This window comes from Giraffa tippelskirchi, chromosome 6 (genome assembly GCF_054371585.1).
Source record: "Giraffa tippelskirchi isolate mGirTip1 chromosome 6, T2T-mGirTip1v1.2.pri, whole genome shotgun sequence".
In the NCBI taxonomy this organism is placed as follows: domain Eukaryota; kingdom Metazoa; phylum Chordata; class Mammalia; order Artiodactyla; family Giraffidae; genus Giraffa; species Giraffa tippelskirchi.
This window is the reverse complement of record NC_137280.1, coordinates 113108339-113130535: the sequence shown is the minus strand read 5'-3', so window position 1 is coordinate 113130535 and position 22197 is coordinate 113108339. Positions and strand designations below refer to the sequence as shown.

The 22197-nt window shown below is 39.8% G+C and overlaps 1 protein-coding gene and 1 long non-coding RNA gene across 4 annotated transcripts in view; one reads left to right on the top strand and one right to left on the bottom strand.

Annotated features, from left to right (window-relative positions):
• Positions 1-713: 713 nt before the first annotated feature.
• Positions 714-22197, bottom strand: part of FAF2 (Fas associated factor family member 2) — a 59740-nt gene continuing 38256 nt past the window's right edge. For all 3 annotated transcript variants that reach the window (XM_081499154.1, XM_081499152.1, XM_081499153.1), the window contains exons 3-11: positions 19403-19537; positions 17698-17774; positions 15218-15356; positions 13517-13602; positions 13328-13419; positions 11546-11723; positions 10412-10583; positions 9669-9812; positions 714-4010 (exon numbers count right to left, since the gene is read on the bottom strand). In XM_081499154.1, the coding sequence (XP_081355280.1) occupies positions 3828-4010; positions 9669-9812; positions 10412-10583; positions 11546-11723; positions 13328-13419; positions 13517-13602; positions 15218-15356; positions 17698-17774; positions 19403-19537 (1206 nt within the window). In that variant the 3' untranslated portion in view covers positions 714-3827. The remainder of the gene's footprint in view (positions 4011-9668; positions 9813-10411; positions 10584-11545; positions 11724-13327; positions 13420-13516; positions 13603-15217; positions 15357-17697; positions 17775-19402; positions 19538-22197) is intronic.
• On the top strand, positions 8579-13803 carry LOC145509816 (uncharacterized). Its single transcript, XR_014056491.1, has 3 exons — positions 8579-8671; positions 9283-9420; positions 13343-13803. It is a non-coding gene; the product is annotated as an uncharacterized LOC145509816 (long non-coding RNA).

The window sequence follows — 22197 nt, the reverse complement described above, 5'->3', positions numbered from 1 at the left end:
GTATCTTTGGGTAAGCAACAGGGCAGACTCGTCAGGTAACAAAACCTTACAGAAATGAGATCTTTGCCCAGGACAGATAGTAGGAAAGAGGCGAAGAACTGAGGCTTGAATTTCCTCAAACATAAAAATAAGAGCAAAAATAGACTAGCAGGGTAGTTCTAAAAGTCGAGAATCTGTTAGATCCAGTGACTCTTCTCTAGCCACTCATTTACAAGAACATGGGTCTGTGCAGGCAGAAGTGACATTCCTTAAGAAGCTGATCGCTATTAATGCCAGAAAATATACTTTCAAAATACACTTCCTCAGAGAGAGGGGGACAAACGACACCTGCGTCGGGTGCTTCACATACATATATAGTTTCTTTTCCCTCCATTTATCTGATTTCATCTGCAAGCCCACCCTGAGGCAGATGGTATTAACTTCATTTACATTTGGGTAAAACTAAAGCTCATGGGAACTGAGACACTGAGGTTAACAAGACTGACAAATGACAGACCACAATCTGAACACAGATCCGCCAGCTTTCTATTCACTGCCTGAGCTGCCGTTTTTCATAGGAACACATCATAGGTCTATTTTACCTCCCTGCTTCTTTTTGACTCTCTTGCTTCTTGGCAATATTTCCTCCCCGATGTTTTCCGACCTTGCCTTCAGACAGAACCACACCTACCACAAATCCCCCAGATAGAAAGACCCAAAACTTGGTATGAAAATTTTGTTATAAAACATTTAATGTTAACCTACAATACAATGTAAACTTTTATGAAAAAAATTTAAAGTACACTAGATTTCCTCAGTAAATTATCACGTAACTTATTCAGGTGCAGTACAAGTTGGGGCACTGCATCCTTTGTGGATGGATTTCTTGTTGCTGCGTCTCTCGCAAGTCCTTAAAAAAAAAAAAAACAAAAACCAAAACCGGTTGTAAAGTGGAGCTCCTTGTTCAAGCACCAGATTAATACTCCCCTGACTTTGCGTTCTGGGGGTTATCACTCTTGCCCACAGTCATCTTCCGTAACTTTTTCCTTGGCCTTGGCACCATTTGCAATTTTCATAATGACTGTTCAGTTGAAGATTCTAAGTTCTTTTTAGCTTCTTTATAGTTTGTTTTTCTTTTTTAAGGAAGTATTCTCCATTGGCCATCTTTTATCCAAACATTATAGTGAAAGCAAGGAGAAAGAAGTTATTTGCTGCAGAAAATTCTGCAGGCGTGGAAGAAAAAACTGAGGCTGCAGAAATTCAACTGACTTCAATTGGGTATCTTTGCTTGGTCACTTCCTATGGAAATTCAGCCGAATCTACAACTTCAGTCTTGGGAGTGCAGAACAAAACTGGAAACAAGTGTTTTTGTTTAGCTGATGACTTGGCATTTGAAAACAGCTGAAATAATCAGGCGATTTGGAAACAAGAGCAAATGCTTGTGGATCACCAGCTTCTCAGTGTTTTCCCACTTGAAGGTCCCATCAAGTTCCCAGAGGTCCTTCCTTGGCAGTAACACACAGATTGTACTGGCATTAACAAAATGTGCATCTTTCATGGAGGAAAGGAGTGGGATGAGTGGCAGGTCTAGGTCAGCAAGAAGACAGGAACTGCTCTGAGTAAAGCAGCGCTAAAAAAAAAAAAAAAGGACAAAAACAAAACAAAGCAGTGCTGTTTCAACACAGACTAAGAAGGAGCATGTGCTTCAGGTGGAGCCTCTTGAAAACTAAAGTAAATCGACAGGCCATCCTGAGAGTTGTACTGACACAGATAGACTTTAATACTCTGGCATTGGACCTCTTTCACTGGACAGGTTAGCAAAAGGCAAGAGGCATAAAGTGCACATTGTAGAATAAGATGCAGACTGAATTATTAAGCAAAAAAAAGTACAACTTCCCAGAGGTGTGGGCAAGATACTTGGTACACCCAGCCTGGCAAAGGTCCTGCCAGGGAAATGCAAATTCTAGGCAGGTAGGTTGGTTCTGAGTTAACTGAAAAAAATTCCTCTTTGCGTGCTTGTCAGCAGGAAGCAGACTTCTCACATAAGGTGGACTGGAGAACACAGTTTATCCTGATATTCACTTCAGATAACATTTTATGACAACAGCCAGCAATTTCCCACTCATCTGGTCATGGGATGGCAGGAAACAAAGTGGAAGAATAACAGAAGCCAGGAGCAGGATTACATTTTCCTGCAGATGGTGCTGTAGACACTTGTGCCAAGGCCACTGTGAAATTCTCAAGGTCCTCAGGTGATACCTATGGGGCTCCCCACTGGCACTTGGTGTTTACCCCAACCAGAGGGCAGCAGAAAACAGCAGCCATGTCAGTGCAACCTAAAAGGATGGCCCTCAGGTTTTAGCTAAGCAGGAGAAAGCCTCTGGAGACTGCAAATCCAGCAAGTTGGGCTTGACCTTGGTATGAGGCCCAGGCCTCACAACATGCTAGGGAACTGTGGTAACTTCAGTAGGTTGCAGTGTGGAGTCTACATCAGTCTACCACAGAACACTTTGGCATACTTGTCAGCTCATGCTAATACACGGCCTGACCCATGTACCCACTACCATAAACTCAACCACAGACAATACATCCAGAGGCTAAAAACCCTTACTGCTTCAACAGCAGTAGAGAGAGAGGATAAAAACTTGTCTCCACAGCAGGTGGCTACATCAAAAACTGAAATGTGCCTTCCAACAATTTACACAGGCTGAGTTCTATTCTTGGCTTCCTTCTGGCCTATAGTTCTTTCAATCCTTAAACCACCACTACCACCATGTTCCTAAGGAGACAGGCAGGGTCCTCTCAGATGGTTCTGTTGGTTCCATCACAGGCCCTGTTAGTCCTTTGGAAAGGCACCAAGCTTGGCAATTCAGGAAGGCTCAGGGCTGGGCAGAAAGAGCATGCACATGTCAGAACAGGAATGAACTGCCATCCTTTGGTTCAGACCCCATAATGACCACCTGATCCAGATTCCAAGGAAAAGCTGCAGTTTTATGTATAGGTAAATCTACATGGAGTTCATACCACATATACGGGTGTATCGGTACATACACAACCTTTGCAAGGCTACAAACCCGGACTTCCTCCCATCGCCCCAAGTGGGGTGCACAGGTGGCAAGAAAGGACAGCAAGAGTTGGACCAAAAAGAACCACCTCTCTGGGAACGAGAGAGGGACAATGGCAGAAATAAGCAAAAACCAGCCCAGGGCACCTTTATTACACTCTTGTGGGCTAAGGAGCCCAGGGCAAGAATTCATGGGTTTAAAAACTGGCTCTTTATCAAATAATGTTAAGGAAAACAAATACACCTATGTCAGCCTCATTCCTTTGGTCATTACAAAGCAACAGAAAAAAAATTTTTAATTATTCATAAATTGTAGGAAGTTGAAGGAACATCTCTCTGTTCTGTGCCTTCTCTTCCCTCTCTTCTCTGGAGGTGGAAGAAGTGAGTCCTCAGGAGATGCTGCAGTAGCTGTTTGATGAAGGTTTTCACTTTTATTTTCCATAAAAGCAAGAATGCATGAGACCTAGTGGGAATGTCCCCTTCCCCAGCTGGGACAATGGCTGGGTTGGAGGTGAAGAGTCTCCTTTCATTGGAAGGTGTATGGTGCAGAGGCAGTAGGGAAGGGTGGGCTTGCCAGCGGGAACGTTCATTGCTAACCTTGCGTGCGCACACAGGTGGTGACTCTTGCAGGCAGCATGGTTTCTGATCCTTCCTTAGGATGCAGCAGTCTTTAAAAAAAATATTGTATTATAATAATAATAATATGAATCTCTCTTATTTTTTGTTTTTGTTTTTTTCCATTTCTTTTGAGGATTGGGGTGGGAGAGAAGAGGAAGAAAAAGTGTCATTCGTCTGTTAGGTCCTGAACAAAGAGAACTTCTGTGTGGCTGAGTCCGGCCTCCTGCAGCGTTGGGGGGTTAGGCCACTCCTCTGAAGGGAGGCAGGGCAGCACCCTTCGGGGAAAATTGGCTTCAATCTGAAACTTTTCAGGGCTTTCTTTCAAGGAGAATAAGAAGTCGTGGATTACCTACAGAGGTCACAGAGAAAAAAGGCAGTGAGAAAACACACGCACAAAAAAACTATGAAATCAAATACACCCCAGCTCTCTCCAGGATGACTTGGAGATACAAAATTACCGCATTACACTGAAATTTCATTTCAAAATCCATCCATTTCACAGAGCAAATATGCAGGGAAGCTCTTTTAAGAGATTTGTTACCAAGTCCTGCTATGAACTGATACATCTCTTTTTTTGAAAACTGGTCTGATATAAACAACAAGCCTTGCTGTTGAGTTGGTAAGTCCTAGTCTTTGTGACCCCATGGACTGTCACCTCCCAGGCTCCTCTGTGCACGGTATTTCCCAGACAAGAATACTGGAGTGGGTTGCCATTTTCTTTCTCCAGGGGTCTTTCTGACCCAGGGATTGAACCCATGTCTCTTCAATTGGCAGGTGGGTTCTTTACCACTGAGCCACCAGGGAAGCCCTAAACATTTTTTACTTAGAAATAGTCAAGAGTTACAGAAAAGTTGGAAGCATAGGTATAGAATTTTTTCTTTGAACCCACTGAAAGTGAGCTACCAACTGAATGTCCCATCATCCCAGAATACTTGTGTATATTTTACAAACAGGGCAATTACCTTCATAATACAAAACCTGCAAAATCAGGAAACTTAACTGATATATTATTACTATAATAAAGTACATTAAATTTTCATTCAGGCCCCATTCAAGTACTGGCACTTGCCTTTTAGAGCAAAAGCATCCAGTTTAGAATTGTGTGTTGCATTTAGTAGCTGTCACATCTCCTAAGTCTGTTCCTTTAGCCTGGAACAAATTTGCAGCATTTCCTTAACTTTCATGACCCTGACACTACTAAAGGTTACTAGTCAGTTATTTTGCCTCTCAATTTGTTTATCTGAAGTTTGTTCATGATTAGTTCCAGTTATGCATCTTTGGCAGGAGTATTACAGAAATGATGATGTGATCTACTCAATGCATCCTATTCAGGTAGAGTATAATTTCAATTTGCTCTATTACCTATGATGTTCACTATGATCACTTGATTAAGGTGGGACTTGCCAGGCCTCTTCACTCTTAGTATTTTCTCTATTGTAACTAAGGAATATTTCGTGGGTAAGTTCTTTGAAACTCCAAAGACATTCTGCTTCTCAAACTTTCTTCAATTTATTAACATAGAGCCATGCTTTCCTATTTTATTCAATAGGTTATAATCTTCAAACTGTTGCTGATGGAGTCTGAGAAGCCCAATGAAGCTGGCTTCTGTGTATTTCTGACATGTCTCCAACGTTCTCTGAATAATTCCTTGCTTTGTGGCACAAGGTGTTACAGGCAAATCTTGTATTTTCCATCCCAGCCCTGCAATCAGCCATTTCTCCAAGGAGCCCTGATTATTCTTTTTAAAAAAATTTTTAATTTTTGGTTGCACTGGGTCTTCATTGCTGCATGCAGGCTTTCTCTTGTTGTGGCTAATGGAGGCTACTCTTCCTTGGAGTGCATAGGCTTCTCACTGCAGTGGCTTCTCTTGTTGTGGAGTACAGGCTCTAGGCCCATGGGCTTCGGTAGCTGCAGCACTCAGTAGTTATGGCACAACACACGGGCTTAGTTGCTCTGCAGCATGTGGTATCTTCCTGGACCAGGGATTCTTTACCACTAGACCACCAGGGGACATTCCCTGGTTCTTCCTAATGGACAATGGCATTCCAAAACCATGACCTAGGGAATTTCTTGGTGGACCAGTGGTTAGGATTCCATGTTTCCATTGCAAGGAGCACAGGTTCAATCCCTGCTCAAGGAACTAAGATCTTACATGCTGCATGATGTGGCCAAAGAAAGAAAAAACTAAGAAAATAAATAAAAACCATGATCCAGGTACTAAAAGTATGTTCACTGCTACTGGGGTGCTGATGTTCCTAGGCACTCTCTGTGGAGAAAGCTAGGCAATGTGTACATACATACACACTATCTGTATCTTTATTTCCCTCTCTATATGCTGAATGCTACAAGTTGATTCCGCTTTCCAAATGTACCTGGTTCTGGCTTTAATATCTACTCCATTCCCAGGCCACCTGGGCTCTGACTTCTCTGCACTGGGTGTCCCCACAAGTGGATACCTCCTTAACTTGATCGAGATCGGGACCAGCACCCTCCATGTGGACCTCTCTTCTGAAAAAGCCCTCTTAACTCTGGTCTGGCTCTGACAAGATACAGGTAAATTCTTATCTTCCCCTTGCTCCTAACTCCACCCATTAAGAACACACACCCTGGCTGATCTATGGTCCTCTTCATCTCATATTCCATTTCTTTTTTAAAAATATTTATTTATTTGGCTGCGCTGGGTCTGCGTTGTGGCATGTGGAATCCTTAGCTGTGGAATGTGAACTCTTAGTTGAGGCATGCAAGCTTTTAGTTGCAGCATCTAGTTCCCGGACCAGGGAGGGAACCGAGGCCCCCTGTGTTGGGAGCATGAAGTCTTAACCACTGACCACCAGGTAAGTCTCCCTTTTTTTGTTTTTTAAACAAGTATTTATCTGGTGGTGTCAAGTCTTAGGGGTGGCATGCAGGATCTTCACTGTAGCACATAGGAACTTTTCATTGCAGTGCGTGTGGGCTCAGCAGTTGTGGTACGAGGGCTTAGTTGCTCCTTGGCGTGTGGGATCTTCTGAGACCAGGGATTGAACGTTATGTCCCATGCACTGGAAGACCAGGGAAGTCCCACATATTCCATTCCTAACAAGATTCTAAGGGATGTGCTAAGAAGGACACTGCTAACCTCTTTCAGGTCCCTCACAAAGATCAGGAACACACTATTCAAGTTACCCTTACTTTTCTGAGGGAATCTATTTCTATTTCCTTTTTATTCCACCTCTCATATAAGTGTATTCCCTTTTGGTGAAGCAGTCCTTCCTGTGTTTGTCTTAACTTAAACTTACCTCTTTAGAATTTTTAAGGGGCTATAGCTACAAATCCATTTAAAGAGTAAGTTCATTTTCCTCTTACCTAATCCAGTCATGATTTTACAAACTTCTCATATTTTGATCCATCAACCTTAATAATTTTCAGTTCCCTTCTGTCTTTGCAATTTCCATTAACATTCATTCTCCTTTTCTTTTCTTGAGATGCATCAGTTAGACTTGCACCAAGTATTCTTGGTATGAACCCAGTAAGGGTTTTACAAAAGGGCAAAATATCTTGCTCCTTTTTCAATCATTGCTTGATAATATTCGACATTAATACAACACTGGCATTTTTTATCACTGGAAATGCCCTAATACCATCAAGAAACACATAAAATCACTCTAGAGGTCCATTTTGGTTTGTAATGGATAGAAAAATGAGTTCTGGGCTGAGTTTAATTTGGACTCTCTCTTATATGCATTTATTTAGGAGAAAGTCAGGTGCCACTTTTCTGCCCAATCACGGAAGCTGGAGATTTTTGTACATTTTATCCTTTTTTTAATCCTAGCATTTAATCACTGTCAAGAGTTGAGCATCATGCACAAACAGTGCATTTCATGTAACATTCACTCATTCAAAGTATGTATAAAGGGTAGAACTCACAGGAAGATCACAGTCTGTAAGAGCACTAAAAAACTGTAACTCATTCTTCAGCTACATGCTATTAACATTATGAATGTTAAATGAAAAGCCAACAGTGCCACTATACCTCTCGTCACATTTCTTTCCTATCTCTGAGCCCTGTCCTTGTTTCTCCATCTTAGTTTTTAAAATAACTTTTAGTGTGAATCTTTTTAAAGACTTATAAGGATTAAATATTTATTAACAAATGGGTTGATTACCCTTTGACTAAAAGTCTATTCTATTCCACAATTCTAATAGATTTTCCTCTAAAACTCTGAGGAGAGGAAATTTTGCTTAGGCTTTTCATGTATGTAATGAGAGTTTGGGGAATAAAAGCTCCAGAAGAGCTTGGGCATACTACAGGGCAACTGTTAGTCAAGACGGTTGCAAGCTAAAACCTACACACAAAACAGCAGTTAGGAGACACATCAAGGGAAGGGAATGAACATACAGTAACCGTCCACAAAATAGTAGGTCCTGTGTGAGGCTCATTCATGTTATTCCCAAATAAAATATCCAAAGTTAGGGATGAAGAGTACCTTCCTCCATATAAATCAGTGTATAAATGAGAGATAAATAAAATAAAATGAAGAAGCTAATTTATTTCACCAGGATGCCTCACAATGTTTTACTGTGAATTAGCTCTTTGAATCATCTTAACATTCTTAATAGTCAGTAAGCTCTGTGAATTTCAGAACCACACTTTACTCACCTGCATAGCTCACAGGGTACCCAGCACAGGGCCTAAAATACCTTCAGCTTAATGTTATCAGAGGGCAAGTCATATTTCCATTTTACATTTGCGATATATCTGAGGCCCTGTAAGAGATTCTGTAACTTGCTCAATGTTCTCCAATTAAATAGGAACAAGTAATCAATGTGCCACCCAGCCTCACCTAACCACAGAGCAGCCACATTTCTATTATGCGGTTTGTTATTGTTTAGTCACTAAGTCATGTCAGACTCTTTTTGACCCCATGGACTGTAGCCTATTAGGCTCCTCTGTCCATGGGATTCCCCAAGAAGAATACTGGGATGTGTTGCCATTTCCTGCTCCAAGGGATCTTTCTGACCTAGAGATTGAACGTAAGCCTCCTGCATTGGCAGGCGGATTCTTTACCACTGAGCCTCCACGGAAGTCCAATTATGCAGTTTACTCCTGATTATTTCAAGTGATCAGGGAAATGGCAGAATCTAGTATAGTTGTAAATTTGCAAAGGCAACATGCCAACACAATATAAACATAAAGGCAACATACCAACACTAAATATAATGTAATTCCTTCTGATAACAAATATAGCATTTGAATGTTTACTATGAGCCAGGCACAACGTTGAGTACTTTACATACGAACTTAATCCTAATCATCCTATTACAGAGTGACCATTATACTCATTTTACAGATGAAGAAACTGAGGCATAGAGATTAAGTAAACTGACCAAGGAGAGACATCTATTAACAATGGAACAATGAGAATTTGCTTCTCATTCTGTAAGACTCTGTCTCTGCTTTTTTTTTTTTTCTGTCTCCGCTTTTAACTACATCTCTATGGAATGACAAATACTATTTACCTATGGACACCAGCTATACAAGGTAGCCCTACTACATGGGGATTATGGGTTAACCTGAGAAAAAAGAAAGCGTGACAAATACATGAAAGCTGCACGCACACTTATATTCAGTTGTGTAATTCCAGTCCTTCTAGGGCCATGGGGATAGAGCCTTTTCTACACAGCAAGGGGTGCTGATGGGATTCTGAAGCCAATGAAAGCTGAGCAGCAAGGGAGAGCCTTCCACCTCCAACACCTGACCGAGTCTTCTGTGGAACTTCTTGGTAAGGTATATTTTCTTCTTGGCAGAGCTCAAACATGACATAATGAAATCTTAATAACTGCTCTGTGTTGGCAGCTAGACCTGAAGGAACCTACAATAATTCAGTGCCCTCTTCACTCTCTGTTCCACCCCCTTCCTCCTTTGTTCATTAGAGCAGCAGATAAACCAACAACATTCTTGAGAGTCCTTAAAAGCTTTCAAAACTATAGCCCAGACTTTAACACTTCACACAATTGAGGCAGTCCTTACTGTTAGAGACTGTGAAAAGTGGAATCGTCTCTCTACTCGAGAATCATTGGGTAATTTGAAAATGATTTTGACACTTTCAGGGTCATCAGGGGAAGGCTCTGGGGGCAGACACTCCAACTTCCTTTCCTTCTCCTCTTGTAAATTCTGTAGAGACACAAAGCAAAGGTGAGACTATGGTTCCAACTAGGGAACAAGGAAACAAGAAATACAATCATATCATGTAGGTTTACTGGACAGCATCAGGAAAAAAACTTCTTGGCAAGAGTCAGAAACACCTTACTTCAAATTATATTTATTTGATTACACACCACTGCATCACATGTATTATTTATTGACTATGTTAAGGTATGCAACTGTTAGAAAAAAGGGAATGACTAAAGGACACTGGCTATAATCAAGCAGCAAAAGGCAATGATGAAACAAGATCACGAATTAAATGTCAGATGAGCTAACACTGGTACTTGAATGTTTAAACACTACTGCTGTGAATTAGCATATTGAACTGTTTACTATCTGTTTATGCTTAATTTTCATGGAACAGAGCTGTTTTACATAACCTTTATACTTACTCTTATATTTGTTTTAATAGACTTTTAAAAAAATACTTTTTGTGAAAAATGTAGTAAATACTAAAATGGCATGGAGAATTTAAATCATTCACAATCCTATCATCTAGTTTCTTCCTTTCACACTTAAGAAAAGACCAGTCTGGGAGTCACCAGAAGCAGAGACAGGCTCCTCACCCGCCGCCGCCTCTCTTCCGCCAGCTTCTGCTGTTGCACCTCTTCCTCCTTCCGCCTCTTCCGTTCTCGCTCCTCTCGCTTCTTTCTCTCCTTTTCCTGGTCAGCTCTGAGAGAGGCCAGGTAGGCCTCATCCTGTTGTTGTCTCAGCACCTGGGTCTGGTTTCGTTCTTCCCTGTGGACAGATCAAAAGCACAAAAGGAAAAGATAAATCTCACAAAGCCCTGTGTTTCCTTATACTGAAATTTTTTAGGGGGTTAAAAAGGTTGACAATCTCGGCAGATGACTATGTCACACTACCATGAGAGAGTACAAAGAAAGCATGCAGAACCTAAATGCACTGTCTCGTCTTAATTTAATTTGGCAGAAAAAGAAATGGCAAGCTTTTCCATCTCTTTTCAATTTTTCATGTAAAACTATCCTCTCCCCCCAATCTGAACAGAACTCAGTATTATTGCCATCAAATGATCATCAATATCATATTTTATAGATAAATACCTTCTTGGGTAACTGCATGTTTGTATATGTTGCTTTCATAAAACTAAAAAACCACACACGTTTTAGCCGATTTGAAAAATACAGAAACACCTTATTCCGAGTTCTACTAATCAAAAAAAAAACACTAACATTTTGGGATATTTCTTTTTCTCTCTGAAAAATTGGGTATGTATGTAGAGTGTCGTGTGTCTGTGTCTGTAAAATTAAAAGAAAATATCCCAGAATGTTAAAGTGGTGGTAGGATTATGAATTATTTAAAATTTCTTCTTTGTGCTTTTCTGTGTTTCCTAAATTTTCTACATTAATCCCTGTCTATTACTTATATGATGGGGGGAGGAGTTATAACCATTCCTCAGTTTTTACATTTAAGTTCTTTATATCATGCTCAGCTATTTTAAATGACATGATTTATAATCCTGAGCACAGAGTTTTATCTTTATTTTGAATGACAACTCCAAGGACAAATGATTTGATGGAGTTACTTAGGTCAAAGCATCAATATATGAATATTTTAACATTAAATGGACACGGCTTTTGAAGTTGCCTAACACAGAGAAGAAGTCAGGATTTGTGAAGCCCCAGGTAAGGCACCCACGTCTGCAGCTGGTCTCTCAGTTCCAGAGAGGAACTCCCCTGTACCTCTCTAGGCGTTCGGACACCAGGTAAGTCTGATTTGCATCCATGATAAATGTCAGCTGGTTAATGAGGTCATCAGGCTGAATGAGGCCTTCTAGACGTCCTACCACAGTCATCCTCCGATCCTTCAACATAATCATGGCCAGGAATGGATAGGTGTTTTCTCTTAAAGCCTGAGAGACTGACAGAAAGAAGATACAAAAGATCAAGGGCAGGACTTAGGGATGAAACAGATTAATTCTTAGAGTTCACACAACAAGCAAGAGATAACTACTTCAGTCTCAACTGGGAAACAATGGAGGTGTCATTTATTCCCTGCCTACCTTTTTTCCTCTCCTAGTTTCTCAATCTTTTTGTTGTTGTTGTTGTTATATATTCGTGTCCCTATTTCCAAGTAGTCTGATTAGAGTAGGACAGCCTTTTCTGGTGGGGTGTGGTTGTCATGATGATGCTAGAACAGGCTGCAGAGTTCAAGGACAATGTCTATTTGACAGAGCAAAAAGGATATACAAGGACTCTGGCTACTGCTTATTATAATAATTCTTTGTGTTGGTTGGGTCAAGCCTAAAGAGGCCAAGGCTGCAACTCGCCAGTTTTCTGTTACTGGTGATGATCTCAACCATCATCTTCCCTATCTTTTGTTCCTTTTATCCAATCCCTTCCTTATCCCCTTTTCCTATGTCCCACACATGCTACCCAATAAAAAAAAGGGCTAGCTTTTCTATTCTGAACAAGTTTAGAAGTTGGTCCTCCAAATAACCAAGATTTTATTATAACAGTTTTACCTTAAGATTTGAAAGAAGAGATTTTAAGCTTCCATAAAAAAATCCTTAGTCTCCTTCTATCACTGCTCATCTCCAAAGCCATATTAGAATGGCAAATATGCAGGAACTTATCAGCTATTTAAAAACCAATTAGGAACAACAATTCAGATTCCAGGATGCAGACAAACCATCTACTGCATCTTTGGTTCTCAGGATTTAGCACAGAACCTGTATGCCAATATATACTCAAAAGTTGCTGAACAGAAGTAGCTGCAAAGTAAACTATGTTTTCCTTCACTAGATATCTTTATATCTTATGGTGGTTTAGTTGCTAAGTTGTGTCCGACTCTTGTGACCTCATGGACTGTAGCCCGCCAAGCTCCTCTGTCCATGGAATTCTCCAGGCAAGAATACTGGAGTGGGTTGCCATTTCCTTATCCAGGGGATCTTCCTGACCCAGGGATCAAACCTGGGTCTCCTGCACTTCAGGCATATTCTTTACCAACTGAGCTACCAGGGAAGCTGGTATATCTTACACTGACTTCTAAAGATATTTACCTCCAATTAAGAGTTAGTTATAGTCAGTAAACATCTGAGCTTTCTGAATCCATATGGGCACTCAACATACTCAAACAACTATCTCACTGTGCAAGAAGCTCTGGTAAAACTGCTAATGACAAGAATAAACTCTTTGGTAAAAAGCCCACTAAGATTAAAGGCAAGTGGCTGGCCAGGACTGGGTATTTCAAAAAATAAAACAGGTTCTGGCAATGGTTAACTGTAATAAGTGGGCTAGAGTCTGACAGACCTGAGCGTGCTACAAAACTTGCTAACTGTATGATCCTGGGCCAGCAGCTTAAATGCCTAAACTATTCAGTGGAGGTAATACAACCCCCATCTCTTATGACTGCTGAGAGGATTGGTCGGCCACAGAATAGGCATGTGATAAATGGCATGTCCGTCCAGATTATTTGAAAGATATTTTAATAATTTCAATGAGAAAAAAAAAATCACAACTTACCCTTGTATCCCTCAGGTTTGTTTGTGGAGCATGCCCAGAAGAGCATCCTAGTGTTTATTAGTGAAATAACTTCAGGTGCACAGAGTGTGTTGCTGTGGAGAGGGATGAAAACGACATGAGAGGAACTTGCTTACCACAACTATCAGCAGATAAGATCAGAAAAGAGGGAGAAAAAAAAAATCCACTTACCGACAGAATTCATCAGAGTCCTGGTGATCATCTCCATGAAGATAAACCAAAAGAAAGCGAAGTTCCCGATTGGCATCATTAAGTGCCTGTGAGAAACAGAAGATCACTAATTATGATGATGACTGTGCTTCAAACTTTTAATTACGATAAGGGTCCTAATGGATATAGCTATGTATTTAGGAACAAAAGAAGAAATAAGGAAAGAAGGTAAGCAAGAAAACCAGAAAACTCCTGGGCTTCTATCTTCACACCCCTGGCATTCCTCTCCCAATACAAAGTCCATATGCTAATAAGCTTCAATGAAAAAGTTTTTAGTGTTATTAGGATTTAAATTGTATTAGACAAGTGAGAATAAGCAGGCTGACAGAAAAAAGCCCCTTGCATTCACAGAAAAGTCAGCTGTTCCCACAGTCTAAAGGAAGATAAAAACAGGAGAATCTGACCTGAAAAAGGAGACGAAAATTTTGCCACTTTGTAGCTACAGCATAATAAACACTGTGAAGATAAGCCTGATCCCTGGCTACATGCCAAACAGGGATGAGAAAATGAGGGACCCATGGGCATTTTAGAGAGCATGAGTTTTAAAAGATCTTCAAAGATAAGGCAAGTGTCCAAGATTCCTGTGTGTGTCTTTGCATTTGTAGAATCCTGGGCACATTACAATTCAATTAAGATTTCCTGAACGATCAATAGTGGTCTACCCTCAGGATCACAGCAAAGAGGGTGTATGAGAGGACCCATCTCATTCACGACTGTATCTCTATCATTGAGCACAACGTGTGGCATATAGTAGGTGCTTAAGGCTTACTGAGGGAGGTGGGAGCAGCCAGTGAGAAAAAGCAGATGTGGGAGAATCACACAGGAAGCAAGAGTCAGCATTTTTCTCCTTTTTCTGATAGATTCAGGAATCCTGGAGGCTGCAGAATAGAACCACCCTTAGGCACATGCCCACAGTGCTTACTTCTACATTTTTTTCTGGTAAACTAGGGGTATGCACAATACCCATAAAACTCCTATTAATTTTTGCCCCCTGAGAGATAACAACAGTCAAAGGTGTGTGTTGCTTGGGTTAAATAAGATGTGCTGCCTTGAGTCTATGGTCTATGCCCTTATTCAGTTCTGTGAGGGATCCAAGAAGACTTAGGCTTTGCCTACAAGGAGCTTATATTCTGGTATAGGAGATAAGACATGAACACAAACAACTATAAAATAAGGAAGACTGTGAAACTGCTATAACATTAAAAAAAAAAAACCACTATGAAAGTACAAAAGATTATTTTAGTCTACAAGTAGGCAGGGTAGAGTGCAGCAATCAGGAAAGGTACAAGAGGGGAGAGACACGAGCTGGTGAAGGATGGCCTAGATTCCAGTTAACAAACATGTGAGGAAGGCATTCCATAGAGGAAACAGTAAAGTAAAAGCAAAGGCACAGAGGCAGGACGTTACAGAGTGTGTTAACGGGATTGTTTAGCTAGAACCTATGGTACAGGGAAACAAGTTATGCAGGAAAGACCTCAAAAGGAGGTTGGGATTAGATCAAAGAGGGCCCAGCTAAAGGGCTTGTTTTGTGTGTGTGTAAGCTATAAACAGTCATTTCAAGTTTTTGAATAAAAGAATGACATGATCAGTGTTGGCCTATGCTTTCCTTTGAGGATAGAACCATATCAATAAATTGGCATCTATATGGTTTGTGGCACTGACCTGGCTGTACGTTCCCAGGTAGAAGACAGGGTGTGCCCTCCCATATTTCTCTTCAAAAGAGTGCATAAATGAAACAACGTCCCCAACGGGATCAGTGACCCGGCTGCGAGGGTCAGGCCGTATAAAACGAAGAGCAAACCTGGGGAGGAAGGAATAAATATCACATGAATCAGCTTACTGTAGTGCATACAGAGTGGGCCAGTTTGTAAAGATTCCTATAGCAGAGCCACAGGCACGGCAGCAAGGGGAGGTGAAACACCTGTGAGTGGACCATCAAACCTGAGAATACAGTCTGGCTCAAAAGCCACAAAGCAGCAAGTTGTGCCACTGCCTGTTTAAGAAGAATATAAACTACTAGGATTATAAATTTCAACACTGGCATAAACAAATCTTAAGTGCTTTTTGCAGAAAAATTTAGGGCTAAAAGAACTGGGAAAGGAAGACACAATCTCCACAAAGGTATGAGTCAGGCTGTGCCCCAGACTTTCATAATGGCACTGTCTAAAACAGCAGCCAAGAGCCATATATGGCTATCTAAATTACCAAGAAAATTAATTTAATACAATCGAAAAATTTAGTTCATCACTCACCACAGCCACATTTCAAGTGGTCAATAGCCACATGTGGCTAATGGCTTCCATACTAGACAGTGAAGATACACAACATTTCCATCATCACAAAAAGTTCTATTAGTGCTGCTCTAGAACAGAGCTGTCTCTTTCTGGTTGTTCTACTTGCCATTCCCTTTCCTTTCTGTTCTCCTGGAATTTTGAATTATGAATCCACATTCCCAAACTATTCAGATTATGGACAAGAATTTCAAATCCAAACTTGCAGTCATGATTTACTTGCTCGTCAATGGGGCAAGTAAATTCTGCTCAGTGATTTATGGTTGACAGCATCCACAGAGGAAGTTATAAAATGGATCTAGACAACACTTGGCAGAGTTGGAGACTTGGCAGTTACTTAAGTTTAAAGATGGTACATCTGTTTCTGAAGAGGCCACCTTATTACATTTATATGGTACCATTTATTTATCCTTTGGGTTTCCATAAAAGGCAAAGGAGCAGGAGTTTGATAAGTCAAGGTGCTACATAACATTAAACAAGTTGCTTGGATGATACAGTTGCATTAAAATTAGTAACACACGCCATGCATCTTTTTCCCCAAGAAAGCAAACAATATTCATATACTTGAAGAAATTTCAGCGTAGAAAAGCTAACTACACTATGATACTCTCCTTACCAAATACTAAGCCAGTTCTTTATCCCCTTAATAAATTTCCCATATACACACAATGTCACTTGGAATTTCTCCTGAATAATCAAATCTAACTCATTGACACAAACATTCCAGAGCAAATTAAAAACAAAAGAAAGAAGCTGTGTATGTGGAGGAGTGATTAGAAATCCTTAAGATTACTGTTTTGATAACTTTCTCTGAAATCAAGTATTTTAGGATTATCTTATTACTCCAAATTTTCAAATTTTATGAATGGATAGAGGTTTTAATTATTTTTTGTTGTTGTTCTTTCCAATCACAATATATTCCAATGGCCAACACAATTTAGGACAGTTAGCTTAAATAAAAACAAAACAACAGAGATACAACTCAGTCTTCATTATGATTTTTAAGATTTTTACATGCACTTCTGAAGCTGGTCAGTCCATACCTTCAGGCTCTGTTCCCTAGAGTAAGGCAAAGATTAGCCTGTATTCAGAGGCAGGTACAGGTTGCACTATATGCATACAAGGCTACATTTGTTGGCCTGGATGCCCATAAACATTCTAGTTCTCCATAAAGATTAGATGTGGATTCATCTATTACTGAGTTCCAGATCAGACACTCAAGTCTGATGTGCACCTTGGGTCCCCTGACATTTTCCAGTCTTTCTGTAGCTTCCTGTGCTGAGCTCTCCAAACAGAAAAAGAAGGAAGTGAGAAGAAAAGTGAAGGTGTGAAGCAAGGGTGTACACACATGTGGAAGGATTATAATGCCAGCAAACCTATGGGTTGCCAAGACAGAGGGAAATGTGCAGAAAGGGTGTCTAGAACAGTGAAACTGTTACAGGAGGAATCTGGGAAAAAATGGGTCATTTCAGAGCAAGTCAATCTGTTGGAATTATGAGTTGTAAGATGGTTTAGGGTGAAAGTTAACAAGGAGTGTGAAGCTAGTTAAGGTAACAAAGGTTGGAACAGAAAGGGTGTGAAGACTAACTGGGGAATGTAGGGGGAAAACATGGTGGGATAGGGAGGATACAATAAATATAGGCAGACTCATCTGTGAAAATGGTAACATCTGTTATTATGTTCGAAAAACTGAAAATATTTTCATGCTATATGAAATACTTCAGGAAAAGTATTCAATATGATGATAAACTGGCAAGTCAAAATTGGTAAGAGCATAAACCTTATTCTGATCTGTTTCTGCTCCAAAGTCTACCCTGTTGCTACTAAACACATGGATACAAAGGTACGTACCTAAATATATCAAGTATTGTATAATAGGTAAACCGGAATGGAAGCATTATCAAGTAATAACCCCATCCAAGCAGCCCCTGAAATTCCAAAAACAAAGTTAGATATCATTCTCCCAACCCCTAATACCTTAACTGCTAGTTAAGATTTTCATTCTTTTTTGTCCTTTATGTGATTTCTCCTTCTGTCACACATGGTTCTCTTTTCCTGGACCACTTCATCTTTCTTAAAAAACCAACTACTTTTGACCTCATTTCATCTAATACTATCATAATTTTTGTATTAAATCTGCTTGAACACTTTTTGTGCAGCTACTTATATTAGTTGTCAAATTCAATTCCAAGTTTTCCTCCCAAAATTATAAATATTCATTCTTTCATTTTTAGAGTTAACACATTAAAATGTAGTATATAGAAATAACAAGAAAGATAACCAATATTACTACCTTGGACCTCTGTATATAAGTGATGAATAATTATATCAATCACAATTACAAATCTCCAAATAGCTGCTAATCTCAATAGTAGTGTTAATTATTTTAACAATATTGATTATTGCTGCTTTTATTATTAACTAATAAATACATAGGGCTCTATAGCTTACAAAGCATTTATTACATGTTATATTGTGTTAATCTGATATCCTCTTTGTGTCCATGGGCAGGGAACTCTAGAGCTCTGGAACTCCATTAGTTGACATTAGGATCTCAAACACAGTCAAGCCCAAAACAAACTGGAGAAACACTGGGCACATACAGAAGGACTCTTTTTTTCTCTCTCGTTGCACTGCACAGTTTGTGAGATCTTAGTTCCCTGACCAGGGATTGAACCTGGGCCCTCAGCAGTCAAGTGCAGAATCCTAAGCACTGGACTGCCAAAAATTCTTTTGAACTACTACTTAATCATATAATCCTCTAAGACTCTGTGCTCTTCTACTGTAAAATACCCTAGAACAGCTACTTAGAAACTCTGTTTTTTAAATCTTACCAAGTATTTTGCAAAAGGAATGATGGAATACATTTTAAATTCAAGTGTAAGAAGTGTTAACTCTTAAGAATAAGAAAGAGAAACTCTAATAAAAGTTCTCTGGCATTTACTGTGAGTATACACACCTGACTTCCCTAATCTGACTGTGAATAATCTGAAGAGGGAAGAATGCCTCTTTATTCATCTCTAGATTCCCTACAGCAAAATATCAAGTACCCTGAAACACTCTTAAATGCCAACTGAATATAACTCAATCACCTCCTTGCTACTACTAGTCCTGAGATTAATTTCAAAGACATGGCCAAGGCTCCCAAAGAACTTCCAAGTATTTCCCTAGAAGTAGCTTAAAATTAAGCAAAATGAAACAGCAAAGAATTCAGTAAACATTTTAACTTAAAAGTGCAGGATCTACTAAACACATAGCAAACATTTTTAGACATGTAAATACATGTAGATAAAGTGTCATAAACACAAAACAAGGCACAGAAAACTCTTCAAGTAACTGGCATAGAAACAGAAAAAAAGGATAGTTACTTTCATTGGTTCACTAAGGAATCAAGAAAAAAATGATAAACCCAATAAATCTATAAAGGAGCTAGGTCAAGCTCACAGGTTTATATTCTCAATATTCCTTTTGCTCCTATCATACAGAGATCAACATAACCAAGTAAAAGAACTTTTAAAATAAAAAAGGGAGAGGTTCCGGCTATGAAATAACTTGCCCTTGGTTGTGGTCTTGAGACAACATAGCTGTAGATCCTGTGGTCAGCTGTATTAACTTGCAAGGGTCGAGATGGTGGTGGGTTGAAAACACTTGGTACACCCTCTTGCTCGTTCAATCTGTCCTGTACAGCGGCCTGAGAAGAAAAAAACAGTAGCACTTCAGTGATGCTCAAATCAACCTAGAAGAGACAACTATTGCTGGTGTCTCAAAATAGGTCACCAGGGAGTACATACTCATGAACCTTTTTTAACTTGCTAAGGTGGCAGGCAATGTGTGGTGATGGCTTCAGAATTCATACACAGAGGAATCCCAAGGAACTTGTCTGGAAGCTTACTGCTTTTATTCAGATGGTATATGCTATTTAGGGTGGCCGGGATACAAGGTGTTTCACTGTACAAGCATAAGGAAAACCACCCACAGAGAACACAAACTGTTGATGGTGCCCCCAGAACTGTGCAATGGAGCCATCTTGATGGGTTGGTATTGAGGGAAAGCATGGCTTTGGAGCAGAGAAAGTTAGGTCTGAATCCTAGCTCCAGCACTGAGAAAAGTTGCTTGGCTTATGCGCCTCAGTTTTCTCACACGCAAAATGAATAAACAATACTTTCCAGGGTTAATTTGAAAATTTAATGAGATGACCATACAAAATTCTAATATAAATTCCTGGCACAAAGATGATATTCAGTAAAAAAAGTCTCATTCCTTTCCTAACTCTGCCCCTGAAACTGGGTATTTGTCCCAGTGTAGTTAAAAAATTTGGCTTTACCCAAAGGGAAATCTGATCTCTACCTTCAGCTTCTGGAGGTAATCGATGTCACACTTGGTAAGAGTATCTTTGCTATGGGATTTTATGGTGGGGCTGAGCACCCTAGAAAGACCAACCATGTAATTTAGGCTGGGGACTTTGAGTAATGCAGTATCAGTCAACTTAGAGACTGAGTTCAATTACATAGGCAACCAGTCAAATCAATCATGCCTATGTAATAAAGCCTCAGTGAAAAACTCTGGACACTGAAGCTGTGGTGAGCCTCCCTGGTAGGTAACACTTGGTGCCTACTGTTAAACATCTGTGCCAGGAGGAGTATTTGGAACTCAAGACTTTGCCCAAAGAGCTTCTTTCTTTAGCTGATTTTAATCTGTATCCTTTCCCTATAATAAACTGTAACCATGAGTTGTAATAAGTTTTCAGGTAGCTCTTTTAGTGAATTATCACACCTGCATGTGGTTTTAGGAAAACCTTGAACTTGCAGTTGCTAACAGAAGTAAGGATGGTCTTTCAGAGGATTGTGTGTTCTCTAACCTTCATAGCTGGCTTTAAACTTTGCCTCTGGGTTTTACGTTTTCAAGTGTTGAGACACAATTCAATGAGAAAGAACAGTCTTTCAACAAATGAGGCTGAGACAACTGGATACCATATGCAAAGTAATGGAGCTGACCTACTAAAATCACACTATATAAAAAAATTAACTCAAAATACATCAAAGACCTAAACGTAAGAGCTGAAATTATTAAACCCTTAAAAGAAAACATAGCTGAAAAAAAAAATCTTTGTGATTTTGGATTAGGCAATGGTTTCTTACATAAGGTATTAAAAGCACAGGCAACAAAAAAGAAAAACAGATAAACTGGACTTCACCACAACTTAAAAACTTTCATGCACCAAAGGACACTATCATAGAGTAAAAAGACAACCCCACAGAATGGGAGAAAATATTTACAAATCACGTATCTGATAAGGGTCTAGTACCTAGAGTATATAAAGAACTCTTACAATTTATCACTTAAAAAACAAACAACTCAATTTAAAAATGGGCAAAGGACTTGAATAGATATTTCCCCAAAGGAGATAAATGACCAAAAAGCATATAAAAAGATATACTACATCATTAATCATCAGAAATATGCACACCAAAATCACGAGATACTACTTAACATCCATTAGAATGACTATAATATAATAAGAGACAGATTTTTACAAATTGTAGGTGAGGGTGTGGACTTCCTAGGTGACTCAGTGGTAAAGACTCTGCCTGCCAATACAGGAAACAAAGCTTGGATCCTTGGGTTCGGAAGATACCCTGGAGGAGGAAACAGCAACCCACTGCAGTACTCTTGCCAAGAAAATCCCATGGACAGAGGAGTCTAGCAGGCTACAGTCCACGGGGTCACAAAAGAGAAGGACACAACTAAGTGACTGAGCACCCATGCACATGAGGATGTAGAAAAACTGGAACCATCATGCACTATTTTGGGGAGTATAAAATAGTGTAACCTCTCTGGAAGCAGTCTGGCAGTTCTTTAAAAGGTACTCTTTGAGACCCCATGGACTGTAGCCCGCCAGGCTCCTCTGTTTATGGGATTTTCCAGGCAAGAATACTGGAGTTGGGTGGCCATTTTTCTCCAGGGGATCTTCCTGACCCATGGATTGAACCTGAGCCTGCTCTGTCTCCTGCATTGGTAGGCAGGTTTTTTTTTTTTTAAATCACTGAGCGACCTGGAAAGTCCTAGAGTTATCACATGATTCAGCAATTCTACTCCTAGATATATATGCAAGAGAAATGAAAACATATGTCCCACACAAAAACTTGTACACTAATAATAAAAACTGAAAGTGGAAACAATCCAAATATCTATGAACTGATGAATGGATAAAGATACTGTGGTATATTCATACAAAGAATATTATTTGACAATAAAAAAACTGATACATATTGTGACATGGATAACCAAGTGAAATAAATCATATACCAAAGGACAAACATTGTGTGATTCCACTTATATGACATATCTAGA